At 36.5% G+C, this 19,968-nt stretch overlaps 1 protein-coding gene across 2 annotated transcripts in view; it reads left to right on the forward strand.

Moving 5' to 3' along the window:
- The first annotated feature begins 696 nt into the window (after positions 1–696).
- The window catches only part of csf1b (colony stimulating factor 1b (macrophage)), a 40,473-nt gene continuing 21,201 nt past the window's right edge, over positions 697–19,968 (forward strand). The window contains exons 1-6 of one of the 2 annotated variants that reach the window (XM_056463141.1): positions 697–995; positions 3,967–4,080; positions 4,181–4,243; positions 4,740–4,910; positions 13,652–13,838; positions 14,101–14,237. In XM_056463141.1, coding sequence (XP_056319116.1) covers positions 957–995; positions 3,967–4,080; positions 4,181–4,243; positions 4,740–4,910; positions 13,652–13,838; positions 14,101–14,237 — 711 coding nt within the window. In that variant the 5' untranslated portion in view covers positions 697–956. The remainder of the gene's footprint in view (positions 996–3,966; positions 4,081–4,180; positions 4,244–4,739; positions 4,911–13,651; positions 13,839–14,100; positions 14,238–19,968) is intronic. The other variant, XM_056463140.1, reaches the window with a different exon arrangement.

A 19,968-nucleotide genomic window follows, 5' to 3' on the forward strand; every position in this document is an offset into this window, starting at 1 on the left:
TGTTAATTATTTTTAATTATTTAAAAACATACCAGCCCTAAACTTTTGAAAATCATACTTAATTTATTTGATTGATACCTTGAATTCTTAAATCACGCTTGCAGTGAACTATCATGAATCATTTGGAAAACAGTTGTCCTTTCATGTCTCATGGATATTAGTGAGAATGAGTCATAGAAAAAGTCATCTAGGAAACAACTTTGATTGACACTTCTTTCTTTTTATCTTAACCAAGCCTGTGGAGAACACAGTATTTTCCAATCTCCTGAGAGCAATGACTTTTGTTCTGACAGTTAATATATTAAGATGTCTCTCAGCAGGCTTCAGAAGATGTCATCTGCCCAAGGAGAACACAGAGAACATCTGACCATCTGACCATCAGCATGCAAAAAGAAGAAGAAAAAAACGAATTGGTGTGAGAACTTTGATCATAAATAGGTTGACAGATTGGCTGATGAATTAGGTGAGTCTAAGAGCTGTGGCAGGAGGCTTTGTGTGAGGATAGAGAAAGATAATGAAGCAAATCATATCATTTCCTGTGTCATGTTTAATACATGGGCATAGTATTTTGTAGTTGTAAGCAGAAAATCTCGCTTTCATAAAGCTATTATGAAACAAGAGAACATAAATAAAAGAGAGAGTGAAGGAGGCGTGTGCATGAAAAGGCGGAGGCAAGTTAATGAAAAAGAAAAGGAGGAGGTGAAAGCAAGGCACACAGAGTTTCTGTGAGACAATTTACTAACCACAAGTTGCTCAATCATTGTGCCCTGTTTGACAAGAGTATGCATTAAATTTAAGATTTGGGTCAGTGAGCTTGCATTTTAGATGGTGGATCAATTGAGTTATGAGCTTTGCTGTCATTCCAATTCAAATTTGCACACCAACACATCACCTGGAACTGCTCAAATGCATCTAACCGAGGACTGTAATCTTCTCCTGCTGGATCGGTGAGCCAGATGAACAACCCTACACCCCTTCTCTTCTACAAAACCAAGGTAGGTTTATAGCCACACGTGTGGTCCTTCTAAAGGCTGAAAACACATCTCTTGTTGATTTGATTCTAAATAAGAGCGCTTTATGATGTTATGGTTTTCTGATGTACAAGTCCTTTTATTTAAGACTATTCTGAAGTGAGGAAGTGGTAGTATAAACAGTTGCAATCAGAATTATTCAACCCCCTTCGAATTTTTTTTTATTTTTTATTTTATATTTCCCAAGTGAGTAAGGAAATTTTCACAGTATGTCTGGTAATATTTTTTTCTTCTGGAGAAAGTATTATTTGATTTATTTTGGCTAGAATAAAAGCAGTTTTTATTTTTTTTAAACTATTTTAAGGTCAAAATTATTAGCCCCTTTAAGATATATATATTTTTGATAGTCTACAGAAAAACCATCGTTATACAACAACTTGCCTAATTACCCTAAACTGCCTAGTTAACCTAATTGACCTAGTTAAGCCTTTAAATGTCACTTTAAGCTGTATAGAAGTGTCTTGAAAAATATCTAGTCAAATATTATTTACTGTCATCATGGCAAAGATAAAATAAATCAGTTATTAGAAATGAATTATTAAAACTATTATGTTTACAAATGTGTTGAAAAAATATTTCTGTTAAACAGAAATTGGGGAAAAATAAACAGGGGGGCTGATAATTCAGGGGGTTAAATAATTCTGATTGCAACTGTAAGCATTTTTATGCTCCAAGACATCCGTTGTGTTTTCTAACATGCTTCTTTTGAGGAAGTGTCCAAAATTTATTGTGAAATTATCACATCAGCTATATGTCTGCTTATGGTGCACAACAGAGATACAGTTTATCTTCAGGTCAACAAAGATAACAACGATAATTTATTAAAATTGACACAACTGGCTTGTTTGCACAAGCATTTGTATAACCAATAACTAATGGGTAATTTTGCTTGTGTATTTATTGGCAAAAAACCCTGTAGATTAATCTTGATCAGAATTAAAGAACAGTTATATTTTAGTGTGTGTTGACCGTTGCCATTGAGACATTTACTACCTGGAATAAACAGAATTCAAAAGAATTTTTCCAAAAGGTAGAGCAGATGTAGATATATCAAAAGCAGCAGAAATGGAAAAAAGAAAAAAGATATATTGACAGTGATAGAAGACCAAAGCAAATGACATACCTGGCAAAAAAATGGAAATTCCTCATTTTGGCTCTCCTGTAATAAACTGAAGATTTCTTGAAAGGTTACACTTTTATGACGGTAGCTAAAAAAAGTGAAACACGACCCAATATATATAATGTTAATGTTATATTATGTTAAGCCGAGCAAGGTTTTTTTTATAGTATTTCCTATGATTTTTTTTTTCTTCTGGAGAAATTCTTGTTTTATTTTGGCTAGAATAAAAACAGTTTTAATTTTTTTTTTTTATCATTTTAATGTCAGCATTATTAGCCACTTTAAGCAATATTTTTTATTGTCTACAGAACAAACCATTATTATTCAGTGACTTGTTTAATTACCCTAATTTGCTTGATTAACTTAGTTATGCCTTGAATATTCTTGTCTTGAAAGTATCTAGTAAAATAATATTTACTGTCATCATGGCAAAGATAAATGATAAAAAATCTTCTTTCTGGTAAACAGAAATTGGGGCAACATATACAGAGGGGCTAATATATACATAAAAATATATTTTTATCCATTTGTCAGTGAATATAGGCAATGTATTTTGGTGCATTTGAACAAAACAGAATTACACAGATATATTTATTAAAATAATATTTTAGTCAGCAAACATATTCAAAAATTGAAAGATAAAACAATTAAATTTAAGCAAAATATTGCCAAAAAATATAAAATAAAAAATTACAACCCACAAAATTTCACCGAAATTTTTCTTTCTTTTTTTTTTTTTGCTTCTCTTGATTCTTCCTCTTCTTTTTTAAAATGTATATTTAATATTTTTCTATAACATATAAATTTGGGTGTACAAGAATTTGGATCGTTATCTAATTATTTTGTTAGATAAGCTCCAGATTTGGCTTCAGTGCTGACTGATCTCACTAGTATGTCTGATAATATTCTTTCTTCTGGAGAAAGTCTTGTTTGTTTTATTTCAGCTAGAATAAAAGCAATTTTTAATTTTTAAAAAACCATTTTAAGGTCAAAATTATTAGCCCCTTTAAGCTAAATTTGTTTTCGATAATCTACAGAACAAACCATGGTTATACAATACTTGCCTAATTACCCTAACCTGCCTAGTTAACCTAATTAACCTAGTTAAGCCTTTAAATGTCACTTTAAGCTGTATAAAAGTGTCTTGAAAAATCTAGTAACATATTATTTACTGTCATCATGGCAAAGATCAAATAAATCAGTTATTAGAAATGAGTTTTAAAAACTATTATGGTTAGAAATGTGTTGAAACAATCTTCTCTCTGTTAAACAGAAATTGGTGAAAAAATAAATAAACAGGGGGGCTAATAATTATGACTTCAACTGAATATGAGACAAAAGTTAATACAGGACATTTTTGCCCTAATATCTTGAACTTTAGTGGAATGTAACTGCCTTCTAAAGGCTCATCATGCAATGTGTAACTAATTTATTAAACTAACACATTAAATTAATAAGCCTACAATTTTTTGATATTTATTGACTCATATTTTATGTCATTGATGTGAAAATTCTAATTATATTATTTAAATAAATTGTATAACCAATGATGAGTGTAGATTTTTTAAAAATTTACCATTATGTTTTATTATAAATACATACATCAATTAATTCATATTACATTACTTATAAAAATACTTTTTATTATTATTGTTATTTTACAAAATCTAAATTTTACATTCAGAATAGATTAAGTGCTGAGAAGGGTGCTTAAATTATAGCTCTCTATTATGAAATCGAAGCATGGCTATGGGAAGCCCCCAGATGATAGAAAAACAAACGTGTGTGTGTGTTTGTCTTTGCGTGTCACTATAGGTGAAGAATGTGTGTGTTCTCATGCTACTGTGTGTTCCCCTCTCCATGATGGACATCCCCGGTCCTTGCAAACATGCCATAACTATGGACCACCTGCTTCAAATAAAACAACTGGTAAGAAGTCCAATCACAATAAAGCTTTACGGCACCTTTTCCTTTCAAATGCAACACTCGTGTCTCCTAACATTTCGCCTCATTTCTTTTTACTGATCAGATAAGTAACCAGCTCCGGACTGGCTGCTCAATCACATATACATTCATTGAGAGAAAACACCTGGTAAGAATCTCTTTAAAACCTTTTGCTTTGCTTCTAAATCAATGTTTAAAAACAGATCTTTGCTTTTTTCCGTAATACAACCGTCTATTCCAAAGTCTTCTGTTTCGAATCTGCCCTTGGAAATACATCAAAGCTGGAGGTGTGTTTTAGATTAGATACTCAGTCCAAAGTGTCATCACTCATAGCTTAGATTTCTGTTGTGGCACCCATGACTTGGTTGAATTCAGAGTGCATTTTTGATTTAAATCTCAAGTAGCTCCATTTTCAAACACTGTAGACATCCTGAATTTCTGAACTTTGGTTTATAGGCTCCCAAATCCAAAACATATAGTCAGTGGTACAATCACACAGAAGATGATTCACAAAGTGCGTCATCCTTTCAGTAACTGAAACCAGCTACGAAGCCAACACTAACGGCTTGATCTCTTCTGAAAGGATAAGCTCATACTTTGTTCTCCAACCTGTTTCTTACCCCTTCTCATTTGGTGTCTTTCAGAGTGTGGTGTGTTATGTGAAGGCTGCTTTGCCAAGAGTGCTTGAACTGGTAAACGTCCACTTCAGATACGTGCGGGGCTCAGGAAGTGCGCAATCAGTGGTTTCCTTACAGAACCTCATTCTCAACATCTACTCCCAACACTGCGTACCTTCACTAAACGAGGAACTGGAGGTGTGTGCAATCTCACCTATGTTGATCTCAGTGTTTTGGATTTGGTTTTGGAGTTTAGACAATTTACTCGATATATACTCATCCTCAAGCAGTGGTGGAAAGAGTACAAAAAAATCATACTCAAGTAAAAGTACCATTACTTGCCCAAAACTGTAGTACAAGTAGACTAAAAGTGTCTGTTGTGAAAATTACTCAACGCATGAGTAAAAAGTAGTCCCTACAAAAGTACTCAAGAGTAGTGAGTATTGAGTATTACGCTGTGAAAAACGGATGGGTTTACATGCAATTTATGCATGTGTGTGTTTTTAAACGTAACATTCTGTAGTGCATTAAGTTATTGTTAAAGACTATTTAGTGAACATATCACAGTAAACATCTGCATTCTTCTCATCAGTGACATGCAGTCTCTGGGTCATTGTGTGTAAAGATTTTGGACGACTTCTTGGATACTTTTAATGCTTTCAAATGGTTTGCTGCATTTATAAAGAAAAAAACTACCTAAATACTGTAATTTGAGTATTTGTAATTAATTACTTTTCACCATTGTCCTCAAGCAATTATAAACACAAGGGAAAATATTTTGAAGAAAGCTGAAAAACTGTAACCTTTGACTTCCATAGCAGGAAAACAAATACTATGGAAGTCAATGACTACAGCTTGCCAGCTTTCTTCAAAGTATCTTCTTTTGTGTTCAGCAGAAAAAAGAACGTCAAACAGGTTAGAAACAAGTAAAGGCAGAGTAAAAAATGATAGAATTTGCTATTTTCTTCTGTGAACTGTCCCTTTAAGGCATTTTATTGGCATTGAGTATACTATGAAGAGCTAGGGATGCACCAATTGCACAGATAAGCAAATAGCTAGGACCAGACAGAATCTCTGGACATTTTTTGCTATTTCTGCTGAAAATTTTGAATGCTTTTAGGAGTATCATACCTAAAAACTTAATATATGAAATAAAAAATAATACATTTTTAACTTTTATTTAATATTTACAATGCTAATCCAATTGGATCTACTTATTTGGTAAACAAAGCATGTCTCTCATATAATATATGTACCAAAAGACAGAAAATATTACTTCACAAGCTGTAAAATGTAACTGAATAAATATAAATTTACACACATTTACTCAAGTAAATACATAGACTCAGTGATGGGCTAAAAATCTGCAGAAATCTGCTGATTTCTGCATGAGCAGATTCCTTGTGAGCCTATAACTAATTAGTTTTGGTGGATGAATAGACTCGTTATCAGTCATTTCCACTTAGCGGTAAGGTTTGATACAATAGAAATTTGTTCTTAAATATTTTCCTTAATAACTTAATAAATGAGAGTACTTAAAATACACTTGTCATCTTTCTTATATAAGAAAGAGATACACAGTAGGTGCACTAATTGTTAAACAGTTTATACATTTTACTAATATGGACAAGAATATGATATTAAACTAAATGCAGGACATGATAGTTACAATTCCCCCTTGGTGAGAATTACTATATTAAAATAATTATAAGATTAATTAAAATTTGTTTTTGGATATTCCGTGTGCGCTGTTGAGGATGTTTTCATCCACTCTGGGCTGATTTTTAGTCTTAATTTGGCCATAACATTCTGTGTTTCACCTACTAAAATGCTAAGGATAATTTTTTTTTTTCGCATGAATCTGTTAAACCACAGTCCTGATCAAATTCCTTAAAAAATTTACAGGATTTTAACTCTTAAATTGCCAAATTCATAAATGATGTCACTGATTTGGTGAAAAACACACACAAAATGGCGTATTTTAAATATAAAAATATCAAAGTCTTGGTCATGTGAAACAACATTGATTTGATGCATTGTTTTTGATTGATAAATTTTTTTTTCTCCCTAATTTACTGTTGGTGACATTTATAACAATAATTTTGATTGCAAAACCATGACAGCATATGATCATGCATTTTTGATTGTTGGCTTTCCCTATTGGGAAGAGGTAAAATTATAAGTTAGCAGTTGGCAAAAAACAAGCTTAGTTTTGGGATATTTTATGGAGTATAACAGCAAATTAAGGTGTGTGTATGTTTGTCTGCAAATGTGTGAGAGTGACCTTTATGCACTTACCTTGATGTGTATGAGAAAATCAAAATATGCATCTCAGCTCTCAGAACTACACGAAGTAAACAAAAACAAAGATTGTGTATTTATGCACCATGTAATAATGGAAGTCAATGGGGCAAAAACCAACACGAAATTAGGGAGAAAAAAAATGAAAATCTAACAATGCATCAAAGCCAATGTTGTTACTAATCATCCACATGTCCAAGACTGTGATAAAAGGTTAAAAAATACAGTCCACAGTTACTTTTTATTTTGAAAATACCTAATTTTGTATGGGTTTTTTTTCTTTTCACCAAATTAGTGACATTATGTGAACTTGGCAATTGAAAAGTTAAAATCCTGTATTAAAAAAAACATTTAGTAGTTTTGATCAGAACTGAGGTTGATTAAAAGTTCTGCAAAAACAATTTAAAAAATATTTATCTGATGCATTTTTACAGCAGTTTAATTCCTAACATTACAAAAGGGTAGTACATTTAAACTGTGCACAAGGGATTATGGATATGATTCTTTTGCATATAAACTTCTTTTAGATGTCTGGCATCATATATCCAATCATTCTATCATATAATTTCCATATAATTAAAATCTCTTTTCTAACAGAAAAGTGTCAACAAAAAGTGCTTCCATTGGACCTTGTAACATAAAGTCCTATCAAGACTGAATGAGCAGGCAAATTGGTTTCATGGAGACCCCTTAACATCCAAAGAACATTCAAAATGTTCTTAATAATGGGTTATTTACATTTTAAAATGTTCTTAACACGTAGGGGGGAAAAAACATCTTGAAACTCAACAATTTGCTTGAAAATGACTGTGAAAATCTCCACCTCACTCTAAACGGTTACCTAAGAATGTTCAGGTTCGTAGTAAGAGAAGCTTCAAAGCCAACATTTTAACTGACATGGCAGGTTTGCTTGATTGAAGGTAACATTTCAAAAGCAGGAGTCTGGAGTTGATTGTGTTCTCCGAGTGATATTGAATGTATATGAAAGGCTAAAACTGATCCACTCTTTTATGAAATGTATTCAAAAACATCACTCAAGCATTTTGGCCTATATCTGTGATCATATCAGTGCTCTTCATATGTTCTTCTCATGAGAGCTACAGATCTCCAGTAAACCCACTGGATTTGCTGTTCCTTATTTTGCTAGTTGGGTATTCATAATTGGTTCACTTACCAGCTTGTCATATCTGTAGACATGTTCAGTTATTTTGGAAAAAAAACTTAAAATTTTAAATTCAGTTTGGCATTTTTTTTTGTCTGGCAGCTGGTATATCATATATCTGCCTGTGCGTGAGAATTCTTAAGAACATGAAGTGCAAAAAAGTCACACTGCTAGGTAGTAATGTTAGGCCATAATTTCCATAATTTCCTCTTTTTTTATACCCAGTAAAGAGCAAATCAATTCAAAATCAAATCATTTTTATTGTCACATCAGCAGCAGCACGTGTGCTGTGATGAGTGAAAAACTTAGGTGCTGGCTCCAGACAGTGCAAAATACAGACAGTGCAAATACAATGACAGTGCAAAATACAGCCATGCAAAATTCAACAACGTACAACAGCATACTTCTAAAAAAACAGGACAATGTAAAATTGGCAGTGTTGACAGCAATATGTACAATGAATAGGTGTGCACATAGTTGTAGGCAGTATTGTTTTTAAGCATTTTCTTTTACTGATTTATTGAAATATTTACTCTTATTTACCATGTTTCCAACTGAAACTACATGCTTAACAGTGTAGCAGAGCCTTGTCTTTCAGCACCCATTTCATCAAAACATAGGCTCTCATAACATGAAGCAAAGCTTGTAGATTATGGAATCTATTCAGACTTCACTTAAGGAAATGCATATATCTGGCAATAGCACTGAACAGATCATTTGTCTTTCTTGGTTTAACTTACATATGTTCCTATGAATATATTTCATAGGGATTCCCATTTCAGTTTAAAGAAGAATCATGCAAAAGCTAAATCTGCTATGTTCTTGACAGCATGTAAAAATTAGCTCACAAATCAATCGATCGATCAATCAATCAATCAATCAATAAATCAATAAATCAATCAATCAATCAATCAATCAATCAATCAATCAATCAATCAATCAATCAATCAATCAATCAATTAATGTACCCATACGGCAAATAACAAAATAATGTTTTATATAATTTATCAAATCATATTACGTACTGAACCTTTTATGTCTTTTTGCTTTCATGGCTAATAATTGAATACTGGTCAGATGATGCCACTGATAAATTTGTCCATTACACTGATAGATTTGTCCTTTACAACAAACATGAGCTCTTTTAGTAATCTCAAATTTATTCACACAGATATTTTAATGTGATTCACAAATTAGTTTGAAGAACCAACAAAACCATAGGTCTGTTATCTTATTTAAAAGATCTAGATCTGTCAAGTCATCTCAGATTCAGTGCTTGACATTAAGCATTCTCATGTGATTGAAGTAAATTTGCAATTTTCTTTGTTCAAGTATAAAGTTACTTGCAGAGAGCGAGAGAGAGAGAGAGAGAGAGAGAGAGAGAGAGAGAGAGAGAGAGAGAGAGAGAGAGAGAAATTATGACCAGACAATTCAAACATTGTTCTTCTTCTCATAGCGTTTTAAGTGATCTTGCTTCATGTTTAGTGTCCATGTTCAACATCATCATTTTGGTCCAATCCCAATTCTACCCCTTAACCCTTCCCCTTAGTCCTTCCCCGTGTTTTGCGCGTTCACATGAAGGGGTAGGGGTGTCCCAATTCTTTTTCGCTTGAAGGCGTAGGGCTAAGGGAAAGGTCTAGATACCCCTCGAAACAAAGATTTTTTTCAGGACCACACTCAAAACCAAGGGGTAAGAACATCTCCCAGAATACACCATCTACAATGGCAGCATGGCTGCACACGGAGGTAAAGAAATGCACAAATTAGTATTTTTTGTCTGTAATGCGAATTTTTACAACAAACAAACATTTGTTTCAATATATTCATAACCGCGTTTGTGTTTTATTGTCATGCTTTAAAAAAAAAACGCTAAATGAAAATTTGCTATCTATAATCCCTAATAATAACTAAATTGAATACCCTGTCAGAAAAAGTATAGTGGCTGGGAATGACCTTTTTACAGTGTCTGGTAAATGTTAATGTTTTTGGGTGTAAATGAACAGTACAGTTACAAGTTTATTACGACATTTTATTGTTATTATAACATGATATATGCCTTCTGTGATTTCCTCAAGATAAATACCAAAAAATAATATAACTGGAATAACTACAGCAGTCGCGATGGTCTGATCTCATATGTGGCAAGAGATCGCGATGACGTGTGCAGGTGTTGTAGTGCTGTCCCATTTCTTAGGGGTAAATTTTGAAATTTTTCTCCTTCACACTCTGTTTCAATAGCCAAGAGGAAGGGGTACAAAAATAAAGTTGGGATTGGGCTATACTGCCAAATTTCAATTGTCCAATTCTCTCATAGTGTCAGAATTCTTCAAATATTGCTTTGGTGGGGTGCTTTTTGTCATGACGTTTTAAAGATACCCAATTAGCCATTTTTATTCGCAAGTGTCTTTCCTTTAATGGCATTTTCCCTCATTCTCACCAGCAGAACAGCTTTCCGTGATGTTTTAAATGCTCCACAGCATATTCTTAGAGGTTTTTTTTATTCACGTCCAAAGCTCAATTGCAATACAAGTCCACGAGTCTGCAAGAGTCTGCAGTCTGCAAGTTTGTCTGAAAGCAAGTCTAAAAAAAGTCGTAGCTCGTAGCATTTGCATCACTTTTGCACAGGCTGTGCTCAGGAAGCAAAAGGTTTAATGTCCCCCATATCTGGGTTGTTATAGTTTTCAATGAAACGACAATTCTAAAAAGCAAAGAATATCTTTTCAGTTATTAATATCACTGTTAATTTGGAACTAGATTACATAAATGAAGGTCATGTGACCAGGAATATCAGAGGATCTCAATTCTCAATTCACAGGATGCGTTCTCGTGGTCTTCCGAGTTTGTTCCTTCGAGGTAACTTGGCAAAACAGTCTGTCCATTCTCCTTATTCTTGGTATTGAGAAACAGCCAATAAGTCTAAGGCTGCATTCCACTCCACTTTTAGACATGTACTCGTGAACTTCCCTAAGCATTTCCCCTCAGAGGATTCCCTGCCACCATTTTAAAGTGTACTCCACTTCCTCAAGTGAACGAGGGAAGCATACATGGACATACCCTTGACCCCTGGTTTTGTGATGTCACAACAGTGTAGTTTTCAACTGTTCAAGGTTTTAGGGCATTACATTTACACCCATTCAGATGGTTTTCCAGTAGTGGACACTTGTGTAATGTAATCAATGATGTAAATCAGAATCAATGAGACAAAGGCAAGTTAGTGATTGAAGGGCATTAAAACTCTGACTAGAATTTAACCTAAATCAGGGGTGTCAAACCTTGCTCTTGGAGATCTACCTTCCTACAGATTTGGTCAACACACCTGTCTGTAATTATCAAGTGCTCCTTCAGATCCTAATTATCTGGTTGTAGCTGAACTTAAATTGCTTTAAACTGGATTGTAAATCCACACTAAAGTCTTAGTAACTGCTAACTATTTTGTAAGTAAATTTACCTATTCAGTTCCAGCACATGTTTATAGGCAGAACCTAGTTAGTGGGTGGTAAGTAATGCATAGTCACACTGAATTCAATAGTCAATCAGAAGCCTTCAAATTGTTAAATGGGAGAATTGCTTGAAATGCATATGAACTGAACATGAAGTTATCAAAATAAAAACATTAAACCTTCAAGTGTTTTAATAGCCGACACGTGGAAGAGAAAAGGAAAAGGAAGAGATATTCTGTAATGAAGGTATTTTTATGTTGCTTAATTATGCATTTTAAAGGTCATATTTTGGTTTTGAGGGTCACCAATAACAGGCTGATATGCATGCAAGGTCAAAAACACTTTCATTGTCTTATAATATGCATTTATCTTTACTTAATTATCCCAACGACTCCCATTTGATTTGTTTAGCGATTCATTTGTTCCCAACCCCCTCCTTTGCATGAGGCTGATTGGTCCGATGACCCAGTCTGTTGTGATTGGTCGACTGGGTTCAGTGCAAGACAGAGAGTAGAGAGTAAATGTGTGAGCCCAAGCAATGCAGTTAAACACTAGCATGTTACTCTCTTCTTAAACTTCTTAAACGCTAAGTAATAACAATGACACACATTCAGTATTATTCCACACAGGGGCAAAAGTTGAACTATTTTGAAAATTGACTGCACCGTGCATGTGACAAACAGCTTATGGGGCTTATAGCAAAGGCAAATAGAAGAGTATTGTGAGTTCAGAAATAAACTTTAAATTGGTAAAGGAAGAAGCATACGCCATGTTTACAACATGGTTTTGGATTTGGATCATTTCACAGTCCCAAATAAAACCAAACAACAACAAAAAAATAAACATAAAATAAACAATAATAATTTAATAAATAAAACAGAACATCTCAAACTGCCATCTGTGGTGTTTCCATTGCTTATTGCATTTATACTGTCTTCTTTGTTGGTCATAACGCCCATAACATGTGCTTTCGTGTTTTAAAATTGTGAAATTTCCATAGGCAATGATCTTAATACATTTAGTCCTGTCTTGGAATGCATCTGGTTGTAGAAACCAATGCGTCCCACCTGAAGCAGTTTGAGAGATTGGACTAATTTCAGAGTCCATTTACCCCTGGCAATTTCATAATTGGATTGTTATTTTATCATACAAAAATGACAGAAAGAAAGAAAGAAAGAAAGAAAGAAAGAAAGAAAGAAAAGAACAAACTGAGTTGAAAACAAAATTCTTGATTTTCTTTTGGGACAACTTAACTGTTATATGTTGGATGTACTTAAATTTGTAAAAACTAATAAGTTAAATTGATTCTTATCTTGTCTCAACACAAATCTATTTTGTTAAAACCAAGCATTTTTGTTTACACTGAAGAAAGAAAGACTCAAAAAATTATGTTTGCTGTTCAAATAACACTCAAAAAATATGTTTGCTGCTTGTTCAAACTACTTATTTTAAATGAGCTGAATAAACACAATTCTTGAGTTCATTGTGGTACAACTTAATTGTTTAATGTTGGATGTACTTAAATTTTAACTAATAATTTAACTTGATTCTCATCTTGTCTCAACACAAATCGATTGTGTGGAACCCAGAGTTTTTTACAGTGACGAAAGAAAGAAAGAAAGACTCAAAAAAGTGATGTTTGCTGTTCAAACAACGCTCAAAAAAATGTCTGCTGCTTGTTCAAACTGAAAACACAATTCTTGATTTTCTTTAGGGACAACTTAATTGTTTTATGTTGGATGTACTTAAATTTGTGAAAGCTATTAAGTTAACTTAATATCCTCATCTTGTCCCAACACAAAACCATTGTGTGAAACCCAGCATTTTTTACAGGAAAGAAAGAAAGAAAGAAAGAAAGAAAGAAAGAAAGAAAGAAAGAAAGAAAGAAAGAAAGAAAGAAAGAAATGAAAATGGTTGTTTTAGAATTGAGGTTGAGTAGATGGTGACAGTTTTGAGTGAGCCTAAAAAATGTTGCACAGAGTTGAATCCAATGTCTCAGTATTTTTACTTTTTGTTTTTAATCTTGCTCTTGGCAGGAAGACCCTGTAGCGTTCGAGACGCAATACAAAGAGTCTCCTGTCCAGGCACTTCAAAGAGTCGAGGAGGTTCTGTCTCTTTACTTACACCTCATAACGTCCATCAACACCCCTGTTAACTGGACCTGCGAGCAAGAGTACAGCAGCAGTGACCCCCCGACTGTAACTCAACTAACCACTAGCACAGGTGAAACCACACACACACACACACACACTCACACACACACACACACACACACACACACACACACACGCACACACACACACACACACACACACACACACACACTCACACACAAACAAATACGGCAAAAAAAAAAGAAAAAGGTACACTAGTAGGGATGTAGGCAAGATTTGGATGATTTTCAAAGAAACACGCACATGCACACACACACTCACACACACATGCCTCAAGCAATGATTAAAGCCACATGTTTGTCCTTTGAAAGAGGCTGCGGTAGGATTATTCGGGCAAGATCCTCAGGGGTCCTCCGGCGCTGATTTCTACAGGCTGGGCTTCATTGTGGTCACCATCTGTGGAGGATTTCTTGTTCTTCTCACTGCCTACTGCCTCCTAGAGAGAAAGGTATGCCATTCCTCCTATAAACGTAGACATAAACGTCATGTGAGAATTTCTCTTTGTGTCCAGAACATTTCATGTACACAATATGCGTTTTCATTTGGTGAAACGAGCAATGACCATGCATATCACATGGATTTGATCACTTTTATATGCAAAAAGCTGTACGTTGTGGTGCCTTTCTTGATATATTTTGATGACAGGTAATGACAAACCTTTTTCTGAGTCATTTCAAAGAGTTGGCAAGATTTTCTGTGCATTACAAAGAAAGACCTCCAGCCAGCACAATGAGCTTCACTTCAATCTGCTTTTGATTTGTGATGGTGTGTATGTCTAACACTGAGTGTTTACAGCACTCTTGGTTATTATAGAAATTGGGTTGTACTATTAACATAAGATAAAATGGGAAAACATACTCATGATATAAAGGTTTTTTTTTTATAAATTAAAGCCAAATTTTAATAATAAGTTCTTCAAGGTCAGCTAAAATATCTTGAAACATAGCTTTATTTAATGTGTTGATGAAATGTAACTGATACAGTAAGACATGGCTGGACATCTTGAGCAGCGCAATATAAAACAAAAAGAGAAAAGTGCAGTTACCACATAATTTTACCTACTTTTACCAAATCTTCTGTGAAACTGTGCTTCAACGGATTCAAACACGAATGCTCAACAATTCTAATCTTCACTACAACTGTTGCAGTGAGCTAGCAGGCAAACTGATCATGGCAGAAATGTTTTCCATATAGACATAGATAGATGAGGCAAATGTATTCTATTTTAAAGTGGCATAGATTTATTTTATTCAATAAGTAAATTGTTCATTGATATCCATATTGTTGGTATGTGAGTTTGCCAAGTTAAAAAACTATTTTATATGCTCATTTATTACCTAAGAAATTACCTCTAGAACTGGGGTGTCGAATTTCCGGGAAGGCTGCAGCCCTGCAGAGTTTAGCTTTAATTAAACACACCTGAACCTTCAGGCTTGTTTGATACCTACAGATAAGTGTTAAAGCTGGGCTGTAACTACAACCTCAAATTAGAAAAAGTTGAGACTGTATGGAAAATGCAAATAAAATTTAAGTAGTGATTTCTAAGTTTACTTGGTCTTGTATTTCATCGCATACAATACAACAAACATTAAACGTGTTCCTCATTATTTCGTTTTATTTTATTTGCTTTTCAAAATAAACACATATTCCAATGTTGGTTCTTGTAGCACATTTAAAAAAAAGTTGGAACAGTAAAGGATTTACCACTTTGTAATGTTACCACTTTGTAAACCCCTAAAAGACTTTTAGGGACTCAAGTGCTGAAGAGTTTCAGTTGTAATTTCATCCCATTCTTCCTGCAAATAAGTTTTAAGGTGGACAACAGTACTGGGCCTTCTTTAGTACATTTTGTGCTTTAAAATGTGCCACACATTCTCCATTGGACACAGGTCAGGACTGTAGACAGGCCAATCAGGTACCTGTATACTCTTCCTCCGCAGCCTGGACTTTGTAATGTGTGCAGAATGTGGTTTTGCATTGTCTCTGAAAAAAGATGTCTTTAGGGCAGCATATTGTGCTCCAATATTTCTATGTAGTTTTCTCTATGTAAAGTTACCTTTGCCAAGGACACTGACACAACCCTATACCATGACAATGCCACACCCCAGGTTTGATCACGTCGACCTTGTTTATGTTTTCATGTCATGAGCATGCGTGGACATTTGTTTTTGTTTTGGTCTGTCACCATGTGTTCATTATAGCATTCCTCCCTCCCCCTTGTGACCTCATTTTACCATTATCATGATTTGATTCGTCTCACCTGGATTTGGTTACACGCCTTCCCTATTTATTTCCCTCTTGTGTGTTATCCTGTGTCAGATTGTTGTTCATCAGTCCGGCAAGCGTTCTTCTGGGTTGTCTGGGTTGTCTGTCTTGTCTCGTCAAGTCGCTCTGTCACATCCAGTCTTGTCCTGCCTGTCCCTAAAGACTTTTTGTTGTACATTTTGGATATAAAAAAAAAATACAATAAACTGTCTTTAATTTGAACCTGCACTTGTGTCCTTCCAGTCCCATACCTTATGATCTGACCAAATTATGGACGCAGCAGGCTCGGGCACAGTCAGAACCTCAGTCACCCAGCAGGGCGCACTTTTAGGCCAGAATGAGGTCAGACTAACCAACACCACCAGGGAAGGGGAATTTCTGGTCAATCAAGTGACGGAGCTGACCGCACTCGTCCAAGATTTACAGTATGAGGCAACCCAGGGGGGTCCTCCTCATCCTCATCACAAGCCCCTTGTTGCGCTTTGTTTGAAGATTTTCGGCAAGAGCTGGTGAGACTGTTTGACCGATTGGTCCGGGGCCAGGAAACAGCGGACCAGCTGGCACGTCTACGCCAGGCAGGACACTCAGTTACCGAATATGCTATCTCCTTCAAGACCCTGGCGGCATCCTCTGACTCGAACGAGGGCGCAGGCAGGTCTATGTTCCGTGCTGAATTACAGAATAACACACAGGACGAGTTGGCCACCCAGGATCTTCCCCAGGATCTCGATGACCTAATACACATGACCCTACGAGTTGAGGGCATACCTGTCAACCCTCCCGTTTTTTCTGGGATTCTCCAGTATTTTACAGTTCTATCCCCCTGTCATCCCGTAAAGGTATTTTCCCATATTTATCCCATATTTCTTATCTTTCTATGAAGAGCCGACCCTACCTATATGCAACCCATACCGCTGTACCACCAGGGGTCGCCCCTTGCTCTTAAATGTGAATCTGTTCTGTGCTTTCATTTCATTTAGGCATGAAAACACTTTGAAATAAACATAACAACGATGCGATTCATTTCCTTTTCATTACAGGTGCCGTTGCCCCTATGCAATCCTCAAAACAGTCAGTTCATGTAACGATGTATGACTCTCAGCTGATGCGCTCCATAGTGATAAATAAATCACTATCACTGTTTCCCAAGCAGATTCTGTACACACGCGATTTGATGCGAAGCTCAAGTAGACACTGTTTTTTTTTTTTGGCTGCGTGTTTGAACAGACATATACACGTCATCATCATAATAATAATGATAATAATAATAATAATGGCGGTTAATTGCTAATTCATTTGCAGCTTTTTCTAACGTATACTAATTATTAAATCCCTTGTAAATAATTAAAAAAACGTATTACTGACCGTTTCAGCAGTTTATTTACAATGAAACAGCTCCAGATGAACGTATTTAGTGTTTTTTTTTTTTTTGGGGGGGGGGGGGGTATCCCTTATTTTCACATCCCAATGTTGACAGGTATAATTGAGGGATTTCTTCATTGCTGCCGTCAGCGTCTGGCAGTTCGCTTGGCATGGAGAGTGGAAGATGCCCTTCCAGTCTTGGCTGCCGAAGCGTCTGATTTTACCCCCACGGATCCAGAGTCCATGAAAGTAGGGCATCTTTGCCGCACCTCACTGCAGAGACAACAACGCTTCGTCCAGGGACTGTGTCTTTACTGTGGAAAGTCTGGATACTTTGCTGTAGCCTGTCCATTAAAACGCCAAGGCTCACCAGTGAAGAGGGGGATACTGGTGAGCACTACCCCTTTTTTACATTTCTCCTCTCACACTACCCTTCCTGTTTCTATTCAATTTGGTGATTTCTCTAATTCATGTTTCAAGGGCTGAAGGAAATTTTATGGGCGATTCCCTAGCTGCCTTCCTGTCAGGCAGAGGTGGCTGATCTGACTGGGGTTCCAATGGAGTACCGCGGCCTGCGCCAGGTGTTTAACAAGTCCTGCTTCCTTGCCTCCTGACCGACCATGCGATTGTGCCATCATGCTCCTCCCAGGCACTTCTTCGCCTAAGGGACACTTGTTTCCCCTTTCTGGTCTAGAGAGAAAGGCTATGGACAGGTATATTAAAGAATCCCTTAAAGCCGGTCTCATCCAACCCTCCTCGTCTCCTGCAGGTGCTGGGTTCTTCTTTGTCAAGAAGCATCCATGCATCCATGCATTGATTATCGAGGGCTCAATGACATTACCATTAAAAACAGGTACCCCTTACCTCTCATGTTGTCTGCCTTTGAGCTGTTGCAGAGAGCCAAGGTTTTTACCAAACTTGATCACAGAAATGCCTACCACCCTGTCTGCATACATGAGGGGGATGAGTGGAAGACAGCCTTCAACACCCCTACGGGACACTTTGAGAACAGGGTCTTACCATTCGGTCTGACTAAGAAACAGGCTGTCTTTTCCCCATCCTTGCAGATACATATTCAACATGTATGCCAGGTGCTATAATGGTTGCTGGAGAACCAACTTTATGTCAAGGTGGAGAAGTGCATTTTCCATGCCCAGTCGATTCCGTCTCTGGGGTTCATTATTTCAGCAGGAGAGGTCCAGGCAGATCCCTGTAAGATAGGGGCTGTTTCTGAGTGGCTGACACCCAACTCTCGTAAAGCTCTGCATCGGTTCTTGGGGTTTGCAAACCTTTACCGGCGATTCATCAGGAACTTTGGTCAGATTGCTGAACCTTTAACAGCACTCACCTCTCCCTAGGTATGGTTCAAATGGAATAGTGATGCACAGGAGGCCTTTGATAAATTGAAGTCCCGTTTTGTCTCTGCTCGTGTTTTGTCTATTCCAAATCCTGAACAACAATTTATTTTTGAGATGGACACCTCTGTTGTCGGGGTAGGCGCAGATCTATCTCAGTGGTCTTGCCTGGACGGGAAAGTGCATCCTTGTGCCTTCTTTTCCCACCGCTTAAGCCCCTCAGAGCAGAATTACGACATAGGTAACTGAGAATTGTTGGCAGTCAGGATGGCTCTGGGGGAGTGGCGTCACTGGCTAGTAGGGGCAGCCCAACCTTTCCTGGTCTTGACGGATCACAAGATAGACAGATCAGGGATTTTACGAGTCTATCATCAAGATTCCATCCCTAGACCAACGGGCAGTCCGAGCGGGCCAACCAGGATCTAGAACGAGGCAGACAGAGGGAGTGCATACAAATAGTATATACATATACATATATACATATAGTTTATATATGCTACTGCAGCCATGCTGTCTGTGCTAATCAGCACGTGTTTCCATTCCAGTACTAGTGGGAACTGGCGAGGATTGAGAAACAATGCCAACAGTTCCATGCAATTGAAATGCCAACGTAACTGGGGTCTGGTTTAGGAAAATGCAACTATATGCTCATTACACAAACCATACTAGAAGCATCTGTGTGACAGACTGCCTGGACACTTGTTCTAAGGACACTCAACCCATAAATGGCAATGTTTATCCAGGTACTGAAGGTGCATCGACACAGCGGAGTGATTGTCACCTGGTGCACATGCACCTTGCACATGCACCTGCACCATGCACCTTGCACATCTGGGGACCCGATCGTGAAGCCAGCACTGAAGTGGTCTCATATGAACAATCTGAGCAGCGTAATAGTAGATACAGATGTCATATGCACCAGGAGCTTCTGAAAAACACTTCTGTCAGACCACTGTTTTCTTGCCAAACTACATCAGACAGGACAGTACCAACCTGGGGTACTCTTTGGTAAGATGCACTATCATGCAGATCAAGTCCAGCACCATCCTGTGATAAGAGAAGCTCTGCCCAGAGGAGAACTTGCTCTTTTCCCAGTTGTCTCAAAGCCCCAACAGGATGACGTGGCAAAGCATTTGGTCCCTGTGCATATTCAACAGACCTGAAAACTTTAGTAAAAAGCCAATCATCAAAATTATA

The sequence above is a fragment of the Danio aesculapii genome, chromosome 8 (assembly GCF_903798145.1).
Source record: "Danio aesculapii chromosome 8, fDanAes4.1, whole genome shotgun sequence".
Taxonomy (NCBI): domain Eukaryota; kingdom Metazoa; phylum Chordata; class Actinopteri; order Cypriniformes; family Danionidae; genus Danio; species Danio aesculapii.